Source organism: Oncorhynchus tshawytscha, linkage group LG11 (genome assembly GCF_018296145.1).
Source record: "Oncorhynchus tshawytscha isolate Ot180627B linkage group LG11, Otsh_v2.0, whole genome shotgun sequence".
Lineage (NCBI taxonomy): Eukaryota > Metazoa > Chordata > Actinopteri > Salmoniformes > Salmonidae > Oncorhynchus > Oncorhynchus tshawytscha.
Window position 1 is genome coordinate 17761995 of NC_056439.1, and position 23870 is coordinate 17785864.

At 43.8% G+C, this 23870-nt stretch overlaps 1 protein-coding gene across 4 annotated transcripts in view; it reads right to left on the reverse strand.

Annotated features, from left to right (window-relative positions):
* The window catches only part of slc25a21 (solute carrier family 25 member 21), a 257226-nt gene that overhangs the window by 23691 nt on the left and 209665 nt on the right, over positions 1-23870 (reverse strand). For all 4 annotated transcript variants that reach the window (XM_042329859.1, XM_042329860.1, XM_042329857.1 and 1 more), the window contains one exon: positions 20811-20894. In XM_042329859.1, coding sequence (XP_042185793.1) covers positions 20811-20894 — 84 coding nt within the window. The remainder of the gene's footprint in view (positions 1-20810; positions 20895-23870) is intronic.

Sequence of the window (23870 nt, forward strand, 5' to 3'; positions counted from 1 at the left end):
TTCCTTTCACTCCAAATTGACCGACTGCCTCAAAACAAATCAAGACCGGTAGAACAGGTCTAAACCTTTATACCTTAAGTATAACAGTAAACATGGTCCCCACCTGCTTGCATTTAGGGGACAGGTTTAGATTATTCCAAGAGACCTCTGGTATCAAGTTGAATATCTGATACTTATTGAAGCACTGGCTGTCTCCTTGTTTCCGTTCTTGGATTACCTGCCATTTAGGGTCCTACCTTTCCACTGCCCTCATCTCACCTGGAAAAGAAACTTTTCTCAAATCAGAAGATTCTGGATGGATTTAGAATACTTTATTTTAAAAGTGGAACTAACAGCTTTTTAACTACTTTGCAGATATGAAACAGACTAAAAATAGGTTCTATTTTGACTCCAAATTCCGTGACATATATATAGTAAGGCATTGTTGGCAGAATAGATAGATACGTTTAAATGGATGATTAATATAATTCACCAATACATTGTTTGCTGACTCCACTGTTTCAGTTTGACTCAATAGTTAGAACACAAACCGATGACTGTAAATAAGGCTGGGTATGTAAATGCAATTAAACAAAACGCAATCAAATGATCACGTCAGTCATAACGGTTTGTGTTCCAACTTCCGGCGCCGACAGAGATGGCCGCCTCGCTTCGCGTTCCTAGGAAACTACGCAGTTTTTTTTACGTGTTATTTCTTACATTAGTACCCCAGGTCATCTTAGGTTTCATTACATACAGTCGAGAAGAACTACTGAATATAAGATCAGCGTCAACTCACCATCAGTACGACCAAGAATATGTTTTTCGCGACGCGGATCCTGTGTTCTGCCTTACAAACAGGACAACGGAGTGGATTCCATGCAGCGACCCAAAAAAACGACTCCGAAAAAGAGGGAAACGAGACGGTCTTCTGGTCAGACTCCGGAGACGGGCACACCGTGCACCACTCCCTAGCATTCTTCTTGCCAATGTCCAGTCTCTTGACAACAAGGTTGATGAAATCCGAGCAAGGGTAGCATTCCAGAGGGACATCAGAGACTGTAACGTTCTATGCTTCACGGAAACATGGCTCACTGGAGTGATGCTATCCGAGGCGGTGCAGCCAGCGGGTTTCTCCACGCATCGCGCCGACAGAAACAAACATCTTTCTGGTAAGAAGAGTGGCGGGGGCGTATGCCTTATGACTAACGTGACATGGTGTGATGAAAGAAACATACAGGAACTCAAATCCTTCTGTTCACCTGATTTAGAATTCCTCACAATCAAATGTAGACCGCATTATCTACCAAGAGAATTCTCTTCGATTATAATCACAGCCGTATATATCCCCCAAGCAGACACATCGATGGCTCTGAACGAACTTTATTTAACTCTCTGCAAACTGGAAACGATTTATCCGGAGGCTGCATTCATTCTAGCTGGGGATTTTAACAAGGCTAATCTGAAAACAAGACTCCCTAAATTTTATCAGCATATCGATTGCGCAACCAGGAGTGGAAAGACCTTGGATCATTGTTACTCTAACTTCCGCGACGCATATAAGGCCCTGCCCCGCCCCCCTTTCGGAAAAGCTGACCACGACTCCATTTTGTTGATCCCTGCCTACAGACAGAAACTAAAACAAGAAGCTCCCACGCTGAGGTCTGTCCAACGCTGGTCTGACCAAGCTGATTCCACCCTCCAAGACTGCTTCCATCACGTGGACTGGGAGATGTTTCGTATTGCGTCAGACAACAACATTGACGAATACGCTGATTCGGTGTGCGAGTTCATTAGAACGTGCGTTGAAGATGTCGTTCCCATAGCAACGATTAAAACATTCCCTAACCAGAAACCTTGGATTGATGGCAGCATTCGTGTGAAACTGAAAGCGCGAACCACTGCTTTTAACCAGGGCAAGGTGTCTGGTGACATGACTGAATACAAACAGTGCAGCTATTCCCTCCGTAAGGCTATTAAACAAGCTAAGCGTCAGTACAGAGACAAAGTAGAATCTCAATTCAACGGCTCAGACACAAGAGGCATGTGGCAGGGTCTACAGTCAATCACGGACTACAGGAAGAAATCCAGCCCAGTCACGGACCAGGATGTCTTGCTCCCAGGCAGACTAAATAACTTTTTTGCCCGCTTTGAGGACAATACAGTGCCACTGACACGGCCTGCAATGAAAACATGCGGTCTCTCCTTCACTGCAGCCGAGGTGAGTAAGACATTTAAACGTGTTAACCCTCGCAAGGCTGCAGGCCCAGACGGCATCCCCAGCCGCGCCCTCAGAGCATGCGCAGACCAGCTGGCCGGTGTGTTTACGGACATATTCAATCAATCCCTATACCAGTCTGCTGTTCCCACATGCTTCAAGAGGGCCACCATTGTTCCTGTTCCCAAGAAAGCTAAGGTAACTGAGCTAAACGACTACCGCCCGTAGCACTCACATCCGTCATCATGAAGTGCTTTGAGAGACTAGTCAAGGACCATATCACCTCCACCCTACCTGACACCCTAGACCCACTCCAATTTGCTTACCGCCCAAATAGGTCCACAGACGATGCAATCTCAACCACACTGCACACTGCCCTAACCCATCTGGACAAGAGGAATACCTATGTGAGAATGCTGTTCATCGACTACAGCTCGGCATTCAACACCATAGTACCCTCCAAGCTCGTCATCAAGCTCGAGACCCTGGGTCTCGACCCCGCCCTGTGCAACTGGGTACTGGACTTCCTGACGGGCCGCCCCCAGGTGGTGAGGGTAGGCAACAACATCTCCTCCCCGCTGATCCTCAACACTGGGGCCCCACAAGGGTGTGTTCTGAGCCCTCTCCTGTACTCCCTGTTCACCCACAACTGCGTGGCCACGCACGCCTCTAACTCAATCATCAAGTTTGCGGACGACACAACAGTGGTAGGCTTGATTACCAACAACGACGAGACGGCCTACAGGGAGGAGGTGAGGGCCCTCGGAGTGTGGTGTCAGGAAAATAACCTCACACTCAACGTCAACAAAACTAAGGAGATGATTGTGGACTTCAGGAAACAGCAGAGGGAACACCCCCCTATCCACATCGATGGAACAGTAGTGGAGAGGGTAGCAAGTTTTAAGTTCCTCGGCATACACATCACAGACAAACTGAATTGGTCCACTCACACAGACAGCATCGTGAAGAAGGCGCAGCAGCGCCTCTTCAACCTCAGGAGGCTGAAGAAATTCGGCTTGTCACCAAAAGCACTCACAAACTTATACAGATGCACAATCGAGAGCATCCTGGCGGGCTGTATCACCGCCTGGTACGGCAACTGCTCCGCCCTCAACCGTAAGGCTCTCCAGAGGGTAGTGAGGTCTGCACAACACATCACCGGGGGCAAACTACCTGCCCTCCAGGACACCTACACCACCCGATGTTACAGGAAGGCCATAAAGATCATCAAGGACATCAACCACCCGAGCCACTGCCTGTTCACCCCGCTATCATCCAGAAGGCGAGGTCAGTACAGGTGCATCAAAGCTGGGACCGAGAGACTGAAAAACAGCTTCTATCTCAAGGCCATCAGACTGTTAACCAGCCACCACTAACATTGAGTGGCTGCTGCCAACACACTGACACTGACTCAACTCCAGCCACTTTAATAATGGGAATTGATGGGAAATTATGTAAATATATAAACAATGCTACCTTATATAATGTTACTTACCCTACATTATTCATCTCATATGCATACGTATATACTGTACTCTATATCATCGACTGCATCCTTATGTAATACATGTATCACTAGCCACTTTAACTATGCCACTTTGTTTACATACTCATCTCATATGTATATACTGTACTCGATATCAGCTACTGTATCTTGCCTATGCTGCTCTGTACCATCACTCATTCATATATCCTTATGTACATATTCTTTATCCCCTTACACTGTGTATAAGACAGTAGTTTTGGAATTGTTAGTTAGATTACTTGTTGGTTATTACTGCATTGTCGGAACTAGAAGCACAAGCATTTCGCTACACTCGCATTAACATCTGCTGACCATGTGTATGTGACAAATAAAATTTGAGTAGATTTGATTTGACGTAGCTAATAGAGGGACACACAAGCGAGTACAAATGAGTCAACAGTTGAGTCATCTACTTTCTGAAATTACAGCCTGATGCACTTGCATTGGTGAATTCAACTTCAACTGCGCTGCTTTTGCGTGTCCCGTTAACCGTGCAGTGGAGGGAAAGTGTACAGACACATGCAACAGTTCGCAGTCCGGCTTCGGTTTTTAGAGCTTGACAATGAATAACCAAAAAAACATAACCTGCAACATAAAACACCATGCAAAGGAGAAACATATAGGCCTAACAAAACAGTATTTGAGCAGTAGCCTAGGCTGGCTACTCAACTACAAGACATTTTGAGCGCATCATACAACAATGCTGCATTCAACTGCACCAGTGATCCCATGCAGTGCAAAAAAAAACTAAAAAAACATGTTATAAGTTTAAACCTTAAAACGTACAGCTACGTTTTTTGTTATTTGGAATTGTTAAATACTTTTCGATTAGGTTCGCAACATATTATGGATATTCTGCAAGCATAGCAGCAAAGGCTTGGCAAATATGATTTCTCTCTTATTTTGTTGTAATGTTAAAATACTATATACATGTAAATAATTTGACATTATAAAAGGGCCACATTTTTTCAAATAAAACAATGCCCAGGTAGAGTCTCAGATGCAGTTTTCTTTTACAAAAACATGTCTGGCAGGCTTTCATTGTTCTTTCAATAAGGCCCATGAGCTGACTGAGTTTGACACCCCCGGGCTAGCGTATCCATTTATGTAGTTATTTATTTATTTGGCAAGCTAAAAACACATAACCTAATGTTAGCTAGCTACCTACGTCATTCCAAACATTCTATGAATTTATGCAAACGTGAAATCAACCATATCTAAGTGTTCTCAGAAAATGGAAAAGTAGGTGTCACATTCTGTCTGGGGGTGTATATGAAACAGATTTGATGAAGATATCATGTTGCTAAAACGCTGCCAGTTTCACTCGAAGGGAAATCACTTAATGTTTATTTGGAATATTCTGATATTTTGAACCAACATCCATTTTTTTGACTTATAAATGAATGATACAGTGCCTTGCGAAAGTATTCGGCCCCCTTGAACTTTGCAACCTTTTGCCACATTTCAGGCTTCAAACATAAAGATATAAAACTGTATTTTTTTGTGAAGAATCAACAACAAGTGGGACACAATCATGAAGTGGAACGACATTTATTGGATATTTCAAACTTTTTTAACAAATCAAAAACTGAAAAATTGGGCGTGCAAAATGATTCAGCCCCCTTAAGTTAATACTTTGTAGCGCCACCTTTTGCTGCGATTACAGCTGTAAGTCGCTTGGGGTATGTCTCTATCAGTTTTGCACATCGAGAGACTGAATTTTTTTTCCTATTCCTCCTTGCAAAACAGCTCGAGCTCAGTGAGGTTGGATGGAGAGCATTTGTGAACAGCAGTTTTCAGTTCTTTCCACAGATTCTCGATTGGATTCAGGTCTGGACTTTGACTTGGCCATTCTAACACCTGGATATGTTTATTTTTGAACCATTCCATTGTAGATTTTGCTTTATGTTTTGGATCATTGTCTTGTTGGAAGACAAATCTCCGTCCCAGTCTCAGGTCTTTTGCAGACTCCATCAGGTTTTCTTCCAGAATGGTCCTGTATTTGGCTCCATCCATCTTCCCATCAATTTTAACCATCTTCCCTGTCCCTGCTGAAGAAAAGCAGGCCCAAACCATGATGCTGCCACCACCATGTTTGACAGTGGGGATGGTGTGTTCAGGGTGATGAGCTGTGTTGCTTTTACGCCAAACATAACGTTTTGCATTATTGCCAAAAAGTTCCATTTTGGTTTCATCTGACCAGAGCACCTTCTTCCACATGTTTGGTGTGTCTCCCAGGTGGCTTGTGGCAAACTTTAAACGACACTTTTTATGGATATCTTTAAGAAATGGCTTTCTTCTTGCCACTCTTCCATAAAGGCCAGATTTGTGCAATATACGACTGATTGTTGTCCTATGGACAGAGTCTCCCACCTCAGCTGTAGATCTCTGCAGTTCATCCAGAGTGATCATGGGCCTCTTGGCTGCATCTCTGATCAGTCTTCTCCTTGTATGAGCTGAAAGTTTAGAGGGACGGCCAGGTCTTGGTAGATTTGCAGTGGTCTGATACTCCTTCCATTTCAATATTATCGCTTGCACAGTGCTCCTTGGGATGTTTAAAGCTTGGGAAATCTTTTTGTATCCAAATCCGGCTTTAAACTTCTTCACAACAGTATCTCGGACCTGCCTGGTGTGTTCCTTGTTCTTCATGATGCTCTCTGCACTTTTAACGGACCTCTGAGACTATCACAGTGCAGGTGCATTTATACGGAGACTTGATTACACACAGGTGGATTGTATTTATCATCATTAGTCTTTTAGGTCAACATTGGATCATTCAGAGATCCTCACTGAACTTTTGGAGAGAGTTTGCTGCACTGAAAGTAAAGGGGCTGAATAATTTTGCACGCCCAATTTTTCAGTTTTTGATTTGTTAAAAAAGTTTGAAATATCCAATAAATGTCGTTCCACTTCATGATTGTGTCCCACTTGTTGTTGATTCTTCACAAAAAAATACAGTTTTATATCTTTATGTTTGAAGCCTGAAATGTGGCAAAAGGTCGCAAAGTTCAAGGGGGCCGAATACTTTCGCAAGGCACTGTATATATATACATTGATTCTTGAAGAATAGACCTTATAAATGCCTCACGAGCTTAGTTCAACTGTCACATCAGAACCCAAAATATAAGCTTGTTTTACTCCAATGTCTGTAAACATTGTAAATGTAAACAAACACTGTTTAGCCTCAAAACACAGTTAAAAAGATCATTGTGATATCGTGAACGTTCAGTCCTTGCATCCATTGCTCAGTTTATGAATTTGAGAGTGGTTACATTTCTCCATGCTCATCCCTCAGCTTTTAACCAGTTTGTTATTGTTTCAACAGCGGATTGGCTTTTTAAGTGAAATATAGTATTATTGTCCTCTTTAGGGATAACAATATATAGAGTTGCTTCCTAAAATGAAGTGCTGGTTTAGGTATGCTAAAAGTGACCTCAGTCAGTTGTCTGATAAGCAAATAAACTGTGCAATCTAGTTATATAAACGTGAACCTGACACCAGTCTTTGTCACAATGCTGCACTGGAAGCCAATCTTACCTATTTAATTGCTGGGATGATAAACCCTATTCATTCAAACAGACACTCCACTCAGGCTTACTATTGTAACATTCATCCTATCTGAGGTTTGCAGTGAAATTTGTTTCTTGGAATGGAAACAAAAGTTCCACAGAAGATATCAACTTCTGCAATCCTTTTGTGACAGTCAGCCACATTTGCCCATCTTGATGACTTAAAGTTGATAAACCACGTGCACATTTGCATTGCTGAAGGACCGCCATTGTCTTTTAATAGCTCTAAGGCATGTATGATCATTACGCGTGAAATAGTAGTTGGTGTGAAACCTGCATAAACAACTAGAGGAAGTACAGTTACCACCACCTGTACCAACAATGATGTTATGACCTCTATGATACCGCCTGATTACTAGGCGGGATAGTCTTTAATAAGACCTCAGGTGTTGATGGAATAGAGTGTGTGCCCCCCCTCATTTGAATGTGTGTGTTTTCAGAATGAGCTGTGGTTCAGTGTGGCAGACAAAGTAGACTGCCCTGTTCTGCTCTAGGGGTACTATCACTAGCTAAATCTCTAGTTTCTGAGACCATAACATTGACACCAGTAGCCCAAAAAAACGATAACATCTCAGAGGGTTGTCTTCCGAGGCGTGTTTCCACAATAGAGAAGCAGGGGTTCCTATACCATCAGTCACGCTGGCTACACCACCCTGTCCCCCCTGTCCACATGCATACATGTGTTCTATATCCATATCCTCTCCCTCTTATAAATCGGGGTCAATATTAGATGGCTGTTTGTAGGGTTTGGCAACACTTAAAACCGACAGGTACGAAGCTTGGAACTGCTCAAAATGGCGGTTATTTAGTCCGGATCATTACGAGATGACAATACGACATTAGGAGGGAGGGAAACATGCCCGTGACAAGTCTCACAAAGCCGTGTAAAGCCCATAATAAAGGGTTGCACTTGTCATCCGTAGTAAAATGTTACCAATTGTTTCACATAGACAGAAGGACGGAAGATCCTGGTCTGGTGTCTTGTTTGTCCATGCAAATGTCAACCACAGATTTCCCGGGTGTGGTCAGTCGACATAGCCACCAGGTGAGAAAGGAGGACTGACATTTGTTACAGACAAACTCAGAGCTTATGTGACCGAGGTTCATTTGAATCCTGATTTGATTTTAAATGTAAAATACACACTAAGTCCCTTTTTGGCTTTCCTAAACAAATTTTCTCCCACGGCTACGGAGGCTACTGCGGGCCCAGCTGGCCAGTGTGTGTGTGTGTGTGTGTGTGTGTGTGTGTGTGTGTGTGTGACAGAGAGCGTACATAGTCAGTGGTTAGTCTTAGATTTTCATAAAACTTAACCTTCCTAAACCCATAGCATCCATCTGTTTTAAATGCTCAAAATGACAACACAAAGCGAGAAACAAGTCAAATCAGGTAATGGAGCCGTAAGATGACAAACAAGACGAGATGAACAAGATAAGAGTGCTAATGAATTCAATTGAAATATGTCAATGCGATAAATCTTGTCGACAACAACCAGTATTTGTGGTTGAGAGACCCTTGAATCATGTGTTGATTAGGCCAATGTTGCTCTGGTTCGGTCTCACACCTGCTGTACCATGAGAAATAGGAGGGGTCACAAGCAGGACATTCTCTCCCTCTTCAACAACCAGTAAACAACCTGCATGCTTCATCTGCAAATATTGCTGTTTCCCCAGTGACTGTTGTAACCTTGGAACCCAAGGGAGCACAAATAAGACTCAAGGCACACTGGTCAGGTGACGTCACAAAAACACTGTTCTTCTAGAGGTCATCAACAACTAAATCGGACACAACCACTAAACACACCGACTGTTCATATGAAACTACTGAATTGCATAGACCTGGGCTCAACTACTATTTGAAATCTTACAAATACTTTGAGTGTTTGGTTTGAGACTGCCTGGAGTGCCCCTGGTGTGTGCGGTTTACATGATATGGGATTTTTTTGGGGGGTTGATTGCACCTGGCAAGCACAATCAAGCCCAACTAAAGTAAATGAAGAAGAGGAGGAGGTAGAACAGAGAAGCAGGAAGGTGATTTGGTTCTGCCGGGCAACCTGAGGGGAGTGAGAAGGAGGAGGATATCAGGGCTTCTGGAGGTGGTTAACCCACAGGACTTTAAAAAGCCCCTAATGCAGGGTGACGCAGCTATGAATCTAGCTGGGGGCTGATAATATAGTGGCTAACGGAGAGAGGGGCGGGCTGAGAATATACTGGCTGGCTGGTTGAAAGGCTGTTTGAATCGGAAGGCTGAGAATATACTGTCTGAGAGAGAGAGAGAGAGAGGCTGTTATAACGTGAAGGCTGAGAATATACTGTCTGAGAGAGAGAGAGAGGCTGTTATAACGTGAAGGCTGAAAATATACTGTCTGAGAGAGAGAGGCTGTTATAACGTGAAGGCTGAGAATATACTGTCTAGAGGCTGTTATAACGTGAAGGCTGAGAATATACTGTCTGAGAGAGAGAGAGAGAGGCTGTTATAACGTGAAGGCTGAAAATATACTGTCTGAGAGAGAGAGAGAGGTTGTTATAATGTGAAGGCTGAGAATATACTGTCTGAGAGAGAGAGAGGCTGTTATAACGTGAAGGCTGAGAATATACTGTCTGAGAGAGAGAGAGAGGCTGTTATAACGTGAAGGCTGAGAATATACTGTCTGAGAGAGAGAGAGAGGCTGTTATAACGTGAAGGCTGAGAATATACTGTCTGAGAGAGAGAGAGAGGCTGTTATAACGTGAAGGCTGTAAATATACTGGTTGTTTTTGTTGTTGTTCAGCTCCAGACACAACCACTTAGCAGATGAATGAAGCATTCTCCCTGCTCCCTGCTCCCGCACTCAGCCGAACGACGTGGCGCCACACAACGCAGCAAGATGAGTGCCGCGGAGGCATTTCACACAGCCGTACCAGTCACAACCACTTGCATATACAGATACACACACACACACACACACATTTTTTTTTACGGAAACGGACAATTACTTCATACATTTTTTTTTGATTTAACACAGTAATCACTTAGTAAATGTAGCTACAGTATTTCTATGCTAAAAGTGATACCTGTAATGTGCAACTTCCCTTTTCTCTTTACAACATCCTTTATTCCTCCACTATCAATATCAAAACCAAGGAAGTGTTTTAGGAACTAAGTTACAGATGGGAAGACTTTCATTTCTTTGCTTTCCTTTTTCAGCTTAAGCTTAACTGCCAAGCCGGTGCTGAGGGTTTCAAGTTACTCCTCCACAGCCTGAGACTGACAGACAGAGAGACAGAGTGTTAACTCAGTGTTAGCTCAGTACTGGCCTGAACCGACAAGAGACGTTTATTTTTAATAATAATTCCACAACAGTGGAGCCCTGGTAGTATTTGTATAAATTATAACTAAGTGGTTAGGTCTGGAGATGATCTTGGTACTAGCTACTGGAGAGTGATTACAGACTCAGCTAACATATACTAACACTGATAATTGGTCTATAGAGGAGAGAGAGAAGAGCTGCTTTCCATGGGGATAATATGCGGCTGCTGAAGATAAGCACATGAAATACGGTAATATACTCTATATAAATACTGTAACAGTTACAGAGTATTATTGAAGACCCCACAGACTATTTTCCCATAGAGAAGAGAGAAAAGCTGCTGTCAAAGAAGAGAAGAGAAAAAGGAGACCAAAAAAAAGAGAGACAACAATAATTTGATTGCTGCTTATATTTGTCGTATTTCACACATGCACAAGTGTATGAACACACGTGTGTATTGGAAATGTTTTTTTTCTTCTTTTTCATATCTCCCTGAGACCCTCGGAGAGTGTGGTCACGGCCAGGGTCTGTTATTATCAATGCAGACCCGAGAGCAATTATGGGTAAGTGCCATGCTCAAGGGCACGTGGGCAGATTTTTCACCTTGTCGGCTCGGGGATTCGACCTTGCGACCTTTCGGGTTACCGGCCCAACTCGCTAACCACTAGGCTCCTCACTCCTCTCACCCTGTAAATCTGTCATCAGCATCCATCACTTTTAATATAAGAATCTGTCTCTTTTTGTCAAAACCCCTCACTCATGTCAGGATTTAAACTTAGAAGGGTAAATGTGTGAACCAATACACCACAGGAGAATACATGTTGTTTGTCCCAATTAAGAGGAAGGGCTTCATCTATTGATATAAGATCCGGTTTAAATGGAAACAGTGACGTTCGCTAAGTTGTTTTGATTGTTAATCAAGGAAATAATAGAAGACAGAGAATAGGAGGAAGAACCAGAAATATACTCCAAATGTTTGAAATCAGTGGACCCAACACGAGTTTTAAATATGTACACAGGACACAAACAAGGGAGCATTCAAATACTAACATTAATTTCATCAAATGTAATTAGGGTTTTTGTGCTCAGAGTGAATGAAGAGGAAGGGAAGAATACTGTTGACTAATAGCATACATCCAGTGGCATGTATTCATGGTTGCCAAGGAAAGCCAGGCTTCCCCAAATAATGACCAAGAAAAAAAAAAACATACAAAATAATTAATATATTTTGTCTCGCAGTGTTTCATAAATGTCTTGCAATTCACAAGAGGCTGAATGCATCTCACCGGAGGAAGCATCCAAGCGAACGAAACAGCGCCCCTCTGTCTCTGTATGTGTAGCCCATCGATGCTGTCTGGTCAAAAATAGTATGACATTGTTGCTGCCCATAGCATTGAATGCAAGGAAAGCCAGCGAGCACTTGGCTTCTCTTGATAAAAAATAAAATAAATAAAATAAGTGCCGAAAACAATTGGAGGTAACATTGGTCTTGGTGCACCAAATAAAAAAGTGTTGGATTTGGCTTCACACCAATCACATCACCTTAGAAGCCCAACGTCATTGTTGCATCTCGTTGTGTCGTTGTCCTCCGGTGGCTAGTTAGCTTGTGGTTTTACTTAATTCTCCGTAATGGTAAATTATTATAACGGTGATTCTGATCCAATCATTAATTTGTACATTGTTGTGCCCCTGGCCTGAGAGGATGGAAGTTCAATAAGTAGCTAGATGTAGATGTAATGTTATCTAGCTGGCCTGGCGCATCGTTGCCCATGAAAGGAAGTTAGGCTAGAGAGCAAGCATTTTAGCCAGGTAAACTAGGACAACAAAAACTAAAAGCGTGTATGACAGAGTCATAGACCGTTTCGTCAGCATGAAAGAGAGAAGAACGGCATTGGCATTTCTATACAAGTAGGGTGAATCAACAAGTTTTTTATACTTGCACCCACCCACAGAAATCAGTGCCATGGACAGCCACATTATATTTAGTTCACGTTGATTGGACTAAATCGTTTTTGGTATCTTTTAGTGATGAAATAAAGGTGTGGTTGAATATATTCTGCCTTCCATGCTGACCACAATGCGAGCGTTGCAAAATAAATGTAAACATACATGTTATTCAATTATTGCACCCACACTGCTCTAGCGCCAATGAGCATCTTCGTTGCCAAGGGCTAAAATAGAAGTCACTTCTATTTGTGACGCTGAACACGATGCAAGTCCTGCCTCTCCCATCTCCTCATTGGTTTATAGAAGCAGATACACATGTGCCATCTCCTCATTGGTTATACCCACGTGGGTGATTGAAATATAAACTGATTTTGGTCGGTCGTGGTGGTAACTATGACAGTTAGATGCCAATCACCATTTAAAGTCCAAAGAAGAAAAAGCCTGGAAGGAGGAGATATGACTAGAAACGGTTCGGTTAACCGTTTTATGTGTGGATTAATTGTCGGAGTAGAGGACCTTGTGTATTTCAGGTAAAATAGCAACTCAACATTTATATCCCAGGACAAAATAGTTAGCTAGCTAAATTGCCACAAATGTTTAATGCTTTTCGACCTGTCCCCAAATTAATATAATTGGTTCAGTTTGTTTTGATATATTAACCTGCGTGTCGTGATCACATTTGGTGTGGGGGAAAAAAAATCTATTTGCGCATGATGACGTGAGGGCGGGTTGTGTACGGTGTTAGGCCTATATATCACAGTGTCAAGGCATATGAACTAACATGTTATAGAACAAACAATGCAATTATCACAACACATATGTAGGTTGTAATACGGAAATAAAAACAGGCTTGGCTTCCCCGGGGATTTTACACGCGCACCGCTACTGCCTAAATCAATGAAAAATGAGGCTGTATAAGCTTGAAAAAGAGTAATACAGTTAAACACTACAGAGGGACTGTTTGGCCATAATGACCATCGTTATGTTTGAAGGAAAGCCGAAGAACACCATCCCAACCGTGAAGCTCAGGGGTGGAAGCATCATATTGTGGGGGTGCTTTGCTGCAGGAGGGACCAGTGCACTTCACAAAATAGATGGCATCATGAGGAAAGACAATTATGTGGATATATTGAAGCAACATCTCAAGACATCAGTCAGGAAGTTAAAGCTTGGTCACAAATGGGTCTTCCAAATGGACAATGACCACAAGCATACTTCCAAAGTTGTGGCAAAATGGCTTAAGGACAACAAAGTCAAGGTATTGGAGTGACCATCACAAAGCCCTGACCTCAATCCTACAGAACATTTGTGGGCAGAACTGAAAAAGCGTGTGCGAGCAAGGAGGCCTACAAACCTGACTCAGTTACACCAGCTCTGTCAGGGGGAATCGGCCAAAATTCACCCAACTTATTTTGGGAAGCTTGTGGAAGGCTACCCGAAACGTTTGACCCAAGTTAAACAATTTAAAGGTAATGCTACCAAATACTAATTGAGTGCATGTAAACTTCTGACCCACTCGGAATGTGATGAAAGAAGTTAAAGCTGAAATAAATAATTCTCTACCATTAATTTGACATTTCATATTCTTAAAATAAAGTGGTGATCCTAACTGACCTAAGACAGGGAATTTTTTACAAGGATTAAATGTCAGGAATTGTGAAAAACTGAGTTTAAATGTATTTGGCTAAGGTGTATGTAAACGTCTGACTTCAACTGTATTTAGCTAAAAATGCAGATAGACTGATCGCTGGTTCCATCAGAATAGGCCTAGAATGCCAAGCCTGTAAGGAGCAGAGGACAGCAGGTTGACTGAGGAACATCAGACTACAGGTGGGGAAGACAGAGGCCCATGTGGTGGAGTAGCATGTACAGGAGCCGAGGACAGCAGGCTGACTGATGCGGGTAGGGGTGTGGGACTGGATTCTGGCAGAAAGTCAACTTAATTGCATGTAGTTGTTTTTCGCGTCACTCCTAGCTGGCTGAGAGGCAGCTAGGAGTGATCAATGCCACCAAATACCCAGTACACCAGTAATATCTTCAACCACCAACTTGAAGGCCTGTTTTCTGTAATAACTGAACTGCATCTCCTGCTGCCCAGCAGGTGTGTTCCCTGCTCAATGGGATGCCATTTCTGAGCAGTATATCCAGAGACACAGCACTGGTGCATTCCCTTTTTACACCCCTGTCTCCTGAAATGCCAAGAATCTTTTTGTAAAAATCAAATCAAATCAAAAATGCCATCAAAATCCAAGTTTATAAAACCTCTACACAGGATACAGTGGGGGATACAGGATACAGTGTAAATGGTGCGATATAATGACATGCCTACCTGCAAGCTGCCTCTCAACGGTGAAATATCAGAACATATAGCACAAAAGTAACAACAGTAACACAATAAGGTGAGTGGTAAACACATATTTAAAAGTATTAAAGTAGGAGTAAAACTAGCAGTAACGGTATGTACTATGAAATGTGCTATGTCATCAAATGCTTATTTACAAGTCGATAAAGTGAAGTATAAATAAATAGTAATACAGACTCATACTCACACACACACACACACACACACACACACACACACACACACACACACACACACACACACACACACACACACACACATGCATGCATGCACACGAGCGCGAGCGCACACACCATAGTGGCCTCAAAGCTCATCACTAAGCTAAAGAGCCGGGGACTAAACCCGGACTATTTTTTAGTGACTGCTGCTACTTGCTGTTTATTATCTATGCATAGTCACTTCTCCCGTACATATGTGTACATATCACCTCGAATAACCTGTAACCCCGCACATTGACTCAGTACCGGTACCCCCTGTGTATAGCCTTGTTATTTTATTGTGTTACTTTTTAAACTTGAGTATATTTAGCAAATATTTTCTTAACACTTATTTTTTCTTAAAATTGCATCGTTGGTTAAGGGCTTGTAAGTAAGCATTTCATTGTCAGTTCTGCACCTGTTGTATTTGGCAAATACAAATTTGATTGGAATTTATCTGACACACACACGCACGCACAGTAGCAGGGTTTGTGGGCTGTTAGCCCACAAAGAAGTTCCCCAACTGTTACCTGGCAGCCTCTTGGCACACACACGCTCACACACACACGCTCACACACACACACACACACACACACACACACACACACACACACACACACACACACACACACACACACACACACACACACACACACACACACACACACACACACACACACACACACACGCACGCACACACACGCTTACACACGCTTACACATCAATTTTATATCCACAATAAAGCTGTCGTCTGTCCATAAACAGGCTGAGTGGCACACACTTTCACCTGGCTCTGTGCACTGTCTCTGTCTCACGGCCCTGTCACAGGACCAGAGGGAGGGAGAAAAACACTTTCACCAGAGAGAGAGAGAGAGAGAGAGAGGAGAGAAAAACACTTTCACCAGAGAAAGAGAGAAAGAGAGAGACACTTTTACCAGAGAAAGAAAGAGAGAGAGACACTTTTACCAGAGAAAGAGAGAGAGAGACACTTACCAGAGAAAGAGAGAGACACTTTTACCAGAGAAAGAAAGAGAGAGAGACACTTTTACCAGAGAAAGAGAGAGAGAGAGACACTTTTACCAGAGAAAGAGAGAGAGACACTTTTACCAGAGAAAAGAGAGAGAGACACTTTTACCAGAGAAAGAGAGAGAGAGACACTTTTACCAGAGAAAGAGAGAGAGAGACACTTACCAGAGAAAGAGAGAGAGAGAGACACTTTTACCAGAGAAAGAGAGAGAGACACTTTTACCAGAGAAAGAGAGAGAGACACTTTTACCAGAGAAAGAGAGAGAGAGACTTACCAGAGAAAGAGAGAGAGAGACACTTACCAGAGAAAGAGAGAGAGAGAGACACTTTTACCAGAGAAAGAGAGAGACACTTTTACCAGAGAAAGAGAGAGAGAGACACTTACCAGAGAAAGAAAGAGAGAGAGACACTTTTACCAGAGAAAGAGAGAGAGAGACACTTACCAGAGAAAGAGAGAGAGAGAGAAACTTTTACCAGAGAAAGAGAGAGAGAGACACTTACCAGAGAAAGAGAGAGAGACACTTACCAGAGAAAGAGAGAGAGAGAGACACTTTTACCAGAGAAAGAGAGAGACACTTTTACCAGAGAAAGAAAGAGAGAGAGACACTTTTACCAGAGAAAGAGAGAGAGAGACACTTACCAGAGAAAGAGAGAGAGAGAGAAACTTTTACCAGAGAAAGAGAGAGAGAGACACTTACCAGAGAAAGAAAGAGAGAGAGACACTTACCAGAGAAAGAAAGAGAGAGAGACACTTTTACCAGAGAAAAAGAGAGAGAGACACTTACCAGAGAAAGAGAGAGAGAGACACTTTTACCAGAGAAAGAGAGAGAGAGACACTTACCAGAGAAAGAGAGAGAGAGAGACACTTACCAGAGAAAGAGAGAGAGAGAGACACTTTTACCAGAGAAAGAGAGAGAGACACTTTTACCAGAGAAAGAGAGAGAGAGACACTTTTACCAGAGAAAGAGAGAGAGAGACACTTTTACCAGAGAAAGAGAGAGAGAGAGCGACACTTACCAGAGAAAGAGAGAGAGAGAGACACTTTTACCAGAGAAAGAAAGAGAGAGAGACACTTTTACCAGAGAAAGAGAGAGAGACACTTACCAGAGAAAGAAAGAGAGAGAGACACTTTTACCAGAGAAAGAGAGAGAGAGACACTTACCAGAGAAAGAGAGAGAGAGAGAAACTTACCAGAGAAAGAGAGAGAGAGAGACACTTTTACCAGAGAAAGAGAGAGACACTTTTACCAGAGAAAGAGAGAGAGAGAGAGACACTTTTACCAGAGAAAGAGAGAGAGAGAGACACTTTTACCAGAGAAAGAGAGAGAGAGACACTTTTACCAGAGAAAGAGAGAGAGAGACACTTTTACCAGAGAAAGAGAGAGAGAGAGACACTTTTACCAGAGAAAGAGAGAGAGAGAGACACTTTTACCAGAGAAAGAGAGAGAGAGACACTTACCAGAGAAAGAGAGAGAGACACTTTTACCAGAGAAAGAGAGAGAGAGAGCGACACTTTCACCAGAGGGATGGCGAGTGAGAGGAAGAAAGAAGTCCCATGCGTTGCATTATTTCTCTTCAGCTAGACTGACTCAGAGTGAGTTCTTCTTACTGAAAATGTAGTAAAATGGCACTCGATACTGAGCATTTACTTATCTCTCTGTTAGAAATTGAACTAAATGTTGGATAACTTCCCTAATGAACAGCAGGTTGGCATTTATTGCCACAAGTCTTTTGTCCTGGAGGCAGAACTAAGTGATTTCCCCTTAGACACAGTCAAGGATTCAGACCCCTTGACTTTTTCCACATTTTGTTACGTTACAGCCTTATTCTAAAATTGATTCAATCACTTGTTTTCATCAGCAATCTACACACAATATCCCATCACGACCAAGTGAAAACAGGTCTAGACATTTTTGCAAATGTATTACAAATAATAACAGCAATACCTTATTCACATAAGTATTCAGGCCCTTTGCTATGAGACTTGAAATTGAGCTCAGGTGCAACCATCTCTGCAGCACTCCACCAATCAGGCCTTTATTGTAGAGCGGCCATAAGGAAGCCACTCCCCAGTAAAAGGCACATGACAGCCCGCTTGGAATTTGCCAAAACGCACCTTAAGGACTCTCAGAACATGAGAAACAAGATTCTCTGGTCTGATGAGAGATCCATGATGAAAACTTGCTCCAGAGCGCTCAGGACCTCAGACTGGGGTGAAGGTTCACCTTCCAACAGGACAACGACCCTAAGCACACAGCCAAGACAACGCAGGAGTGGCTTCGAGACAAGTCTCTGAGTGGCCAAGCCAGAGCCCGGACTTGAACCCGATCAAACATCTCTGGAGAGACCTGAAAATAGCTGTGCAGCGAAGCTTCCCGTCCAACCTGACAGAGCTTGAGAGGATCTGCAGAGAAGAATAGGAGAAACTCCCCAAATACAGGTGTTCCAAGCCTGTAGCGTCATACCTAAGAAGACTCGAGGCTGTAATTGTTGCCAAAGGTGCTTCAACAAAGTACTGAGAAAAGGGACTGAATACTTATGTAAATGTGATATTTAAGTAGTATTTTGTAATTTTTTATTTGCAAACATTTCTAAAAAACTGTTTTTGCTTTGTCATTATGGGGTATTGTGTGTAGATTAATGAGTGAAAAAACACAATTCAATCTATTTTAGAATAAGGCTGTAACATAACAAAATGTGGAAAAAGTCAAGGGGTCTGAATACTTTCCGAATGCACTGATGGCCAGCTGCAAAGTCAACATTGGCTATATTGAAAAAATTCATGAAAACTAAAATGTACAGTTGTATGAAGAAGTTTGGGCACCCCTGACAATTTTTGGGTGTTTGGATCAGCAATTTCATTTTGATCTATCAAATAACTGATGGACACGGTAATATTTCAGGAGTGAAATGAGGTTTATTGAATTAACAGAAAATGTGCAATATGCATCAAAACTAAATTAGACAGGTGCATAAATTTGGGCACCCCAATAGAAAAATCACATCAATATTTAGTAGAGCCTCCTTTTGCTAAAATAACAGCCTCTAGACGCTTCCCATAAGCCTCTAATGAGTGTCTGGATTCTGGATGAAGGTATTTTGGACCATTCCTCCTTACAAAACATCTCCAGTTCAGTTAGGTTTGATGGTTGCCGAGCATGGACAGCCCGCTTCAAATCACCCCACAGATTCTCAATGATATTCAGGTCTGGGGACTGGGATGGCCATTCCAGAACATTGTACTTGTTCCTCTGCATAAATGCCCGGGTAGATTTTGAGCAGTGTTTTGGGTAGTTGTCTTGTTGAAATATCCAGCCCCGGCGTAACTTCAACTTTGTGACTGATTCTTCAACATTATTCCCAAGAATCTGCTGATATTGAGTGGAATCCATGCGACCCTCAATTTGAACAAGATTCCCAGTACCGGCACTGGCCACACAGCATGATGGAACCCCCACCAAATTTCACTGTGGGTAGCAAGTGTTTTTCTTGGAACGCTGTGTTCTTTTGCCGCCATGCATAACGTCCCTTGTTATGACCAAGTAACTCAATCTTTGTTTCATCAGTCCACAGCACCTTATTCCAAAATGAAGCTGGCTTGTCCAAATGTGCGTTTGCATACCTCAAGCGACTCTGTTTGTGGCGTGTGTGCAGAAAAGGCTTCTTCCGCATCACTCTCCCATACAGCTTCTCCTTGTGCAAAGTGAGCTGAAGTGACACCATCGGCAGCAAGATGATGTTGTAGGTCTTTGGAGGTGGTCTGTGGGCTGTGTTTGACCGTTCTCACCAACCTTTGCCTCTCCGATACTTTACCTGGCCTGCCATTTCTGGCCTTAACAAGAACTGTTCCTGTGGTCTTCCATTTCCTCACTATGTTCCTCACAGTGGACACTGACAGCTTAAATCTCAGCGATAGCTTTTTGTAGCCTTCCTCTAAACCATAATGTTGAACAATCTTTGTTTTCAGGTCATTTGAGAGTTGTTTTGAGGCCCCCATGTTGCCACTCTTCAGAGGAGAGTCAAAGAGAACAACAACTTGCAATCGGCCACCTTAAATACCTTTTCTCATGATTGGATGCACTTGTCTATGAAGTTCAAGGCTTAATGAGCTCACCAAACCAATTGTTTGTTCCAATTAATCAGTAGATACAGGTATTCAAATCAACAGAATGACAAGGGTGCCCATATTTTTGCATAGCCTATTTTTCCCATCTGATTTAATTTCATACAACTTAATATTGCTACACTAAAAATCTTTGTCTGGACAATACCCAAGTTCTCAGCTTTTATTAGAAAATGAATGGCAACCAGATCGTATGACTTTGTGGCTGTGCCGGCTAGTGACCACTCTGCAGAGCTGCCTCCAGAACAAGATTCATGACGGAAAAATGCTAACCTGCCAATGAACAGGGAAATCCGAATGCAGATCGAAAAGAAAAAAAAAGAAGATTGAAAAACAATAACGACCATTTATACTAGAGGTCACCATCGTTTCAGTTAAACTCCCACCAGGTGCATCTTGCCATGTTACTTTAGTCTACACACTAAATAAGATAGGAACACACACACCTGTTTTTAGAGGGAAACTTGAGGGTATACATTGAATACCTCAGCTGTGCCGAGTACAGGAAGAGTAGCTATGCCGGGAGCGATTACGGTTAAAATAAGGTGGACCTTTCTACCGGCTGGCAGTACACTTACCCTTCGTTGCGGAAGACGGTTCTAAAGCAGTCCGCGAGGCTCTTGTAGTTGTGTGGATCACTGGTGCCTCTCTGGATCTGAAACCTGATAGACGACATCCCATTAGAACAAATGCAATACGCACCGAGTACAGCAGATATCAGGAACAGCTTTAGTCGGATCAGTGATCGGGCTGTTTCTTTGAGAAACTCGCACCTTGGAATATTGATTACATGCATGTCATAGATTGATTTCAAAAGGGGACATCATCGTCCTAATTGTCATGTAAATGTCCACACTTATCCATTTACTCTCCTCCCTCCCTCCCTCCCTCCACTCCTAACCACAGGTCCCTCCAGCCCAGAGGAGAAGTCAAACATTTACTTAACCCAGCCTATATCCAATTAGCCCCTCAACTCCCCAGGACCAGGACCAGGACCAAGCTTTACGTAGCTAGCGCTGAATTCTGCTAACATGCTAGTAAGGAGCATTGTAACAGCTCCTGGGTTACGTGTAAATGTTTTAATATGATAGAAGCAGTTGATGGGATTCTGTGTTGTACTAAACACGCTGCTAAACCCCCTAATAAAGACGTCTGAGCTCTGTGTAAATCTTTTACATGATACAACCGCTGGAGGTGAGGGGATTCAGAGAGGTGGGCGGCAGGGCTGAGGTTTTGGTGAGGGGATGGCTGAGGGCTGCAGTGCATTGGCGAGGCTGGGGGCGTGAGAGCTGTAAACAGGGGTAGGTTGGGGGCCATCAAGGCTGGGGTATTGTTGAGAGGATGGTTAGGAAGAGTTAGGGTTATACGTTACATATTTGGGGAAGAGAAGGTTGGGATGCCTTGAAATTATTTTCTTTTCACTGCTGAAGGCCCTTTGGCACTCTGGACATGACTCCTGGACCAATGAAATGATGGCACAGCGAACAGAATCACCAATCAGCACATTAACTTAACAAAAGCACCCCTGAACATTACAATTGTTATGACAAACAACTGGAAGACAGAGGAAAGAAAGACAACGAGAGACAGAAGAGGGCTCAGTGACGGAGACATAGTGGAGAGGAGTCTGGGAGGAAGAAGAGAAAGATTCTCTCCTCGTACGGCTCTCAATGGTAGATCATGAGGTCAGCAGTAAGTCGTCCAGGCGGTTGCCTGATGGAGCCATAAAGGGCCACGGGTCCTAACAGGGGAGGATGGGTGAGGAGGGGGAAAAGAGTAAGAAGGGGCAGAGGAGAGAAGGGGGGGAGGAGGAGGAGGGGTGGGAAGAGGGAGAGGAGCAGGGCTGATGACAGGGGAGGGACGGGGCAGGGGAGGAAGAGGAGGTTGGAGAAGAGGGAGGACGGGTGAGATTTAGTGGGGTGAGCAGACCTCATATCGCCAACACATTAACACCTGACATGGAGAGTCCCCAAAATCCTATTTGTTGGATTCCCCAATAGCTTGTAACCCGTGGCTGAGTCCAGGTTAAATCACAGCAACAAAGAGACGTCCAACACCATGTTAAAGATGAGAAGGAAAGGAATGGAAGAAAAGGGGGTAATGGAAGAAAGGAGGGCGGTGTTGGAGGGGTGTACGGGGGAATTGGGGTGCCGTAGGGTGGGGGCAGACCAAGAAGATTTAAGACCAGTGGGGCTTGTAAACAAATTCAAATCGAGCTTAATTAAAGGCATATGAGTCCAGGGTCAAGGCTTGAAGGGGTCCTGTCCCTTCGTAACCCCCGATCCCTCTCGCCTCTCTCTCTCAGGGCCAGTTGGGTTCGGGGGGTTGGGGGTGGAGTGAGAGAGAGAGACACACCGAGGTGGATCGGAGACAGAGATGGAGAGAACAGGGTCGAGGTGGAGGTGGGCCGTGGTCCGGTCTCAGCCCTCTGACTCCACACCTGACCCTGGGGTCAGCTCATTTCCTCATGGCCCTTCTCTACCCTGCCATAAAACCAGGACCAAAGAGCTAGGCTCAGGGAGGGAGAGATAATGGGGAGGAAGCTACAAGCCTCAATAGGAGAGGAAGTAGGAGAGATAATGGGGATGACAACCAGAGAGAGGAGGCCATGGCCCTGGAGGAGAAAGAAGCCTTGAGTAGAGAGGAAGAGGAGGGATGATGGTGAGGACCACAGATGGGGAGGACCAATAGAAACCAGAGGAGAGGCGGCCTGCGGGCCCAGATGAATAGGTAACCTCAGGCCTCAGTGGTCTTCGTGTGGGAGGGTGTGACTACTAGTGTTGCCTTGCCTTTCACAATCAAATGTGAAGAAGTGCTGAAATGACAAATACTCCTGCATTTTCCTGCAGGAGAATATCGAGTTTGACAAGGCACGGGTTCCGTAGAGTAGATAAGCTGCTTTCTGAAGTAGACAAGGAGCTAGTTAATGTAAGCCAGACGAAACGCTGAGCGCTGAGTGTTTTGGTCGACTGGTAAAGAGAGAGATAAGCTGGCGTCAGTGAGTGACTCTGCTCTGGCGGATCCTCTCGGCCTTGGATCCTTGCAGCCGGGAGCAGCCGCCTTGGCGTCGTAAACTCAGCAGACAGACAGACAGACAGAACAGGAACCAGAGGAAAGCCCAGGGGCTCCTTTAAAACATCACACTCCCAGCGTTCTTCTCTCCCTCCCTCTCTTCCCGGGCCAGAACCGGACGAGATGTACTCAGAGGTGATGAGATGTGGGAGTTCATCGACAGTCACTTCCCCTCTCTACTCCCCTCCTCTGACAGTAGTCAACTCTCCACTCCCAAGACCCCCCTCTCCACTCTTCCTGGCCCTGGCCCAGTTTTACAAGCCCTGGGAGCATCACCATGAGACTGGCCAGGTGAGGGGGTGAAGGCCAGGGCGGATTGGTGCTTCTGTGAGCCTATAGACTGGGGAATAGCATTCAGGGTTAAATAATCCTCCACCCCAACCACCTGACCCCAACCCCCCTATAAAAGACACAGATCCTAGGCCTGCGTCTCATATGGCACCCTTGTCCCTTTACAGTGCACTAGTTTTGACCAGAGCCCATCGGGGCCTATATAGGCAGAAGCAGCAGTGTTTCAGGGCCAAACAGGGCAACATGGACCAGGGGCTGTGTCCCCCAATGTACCC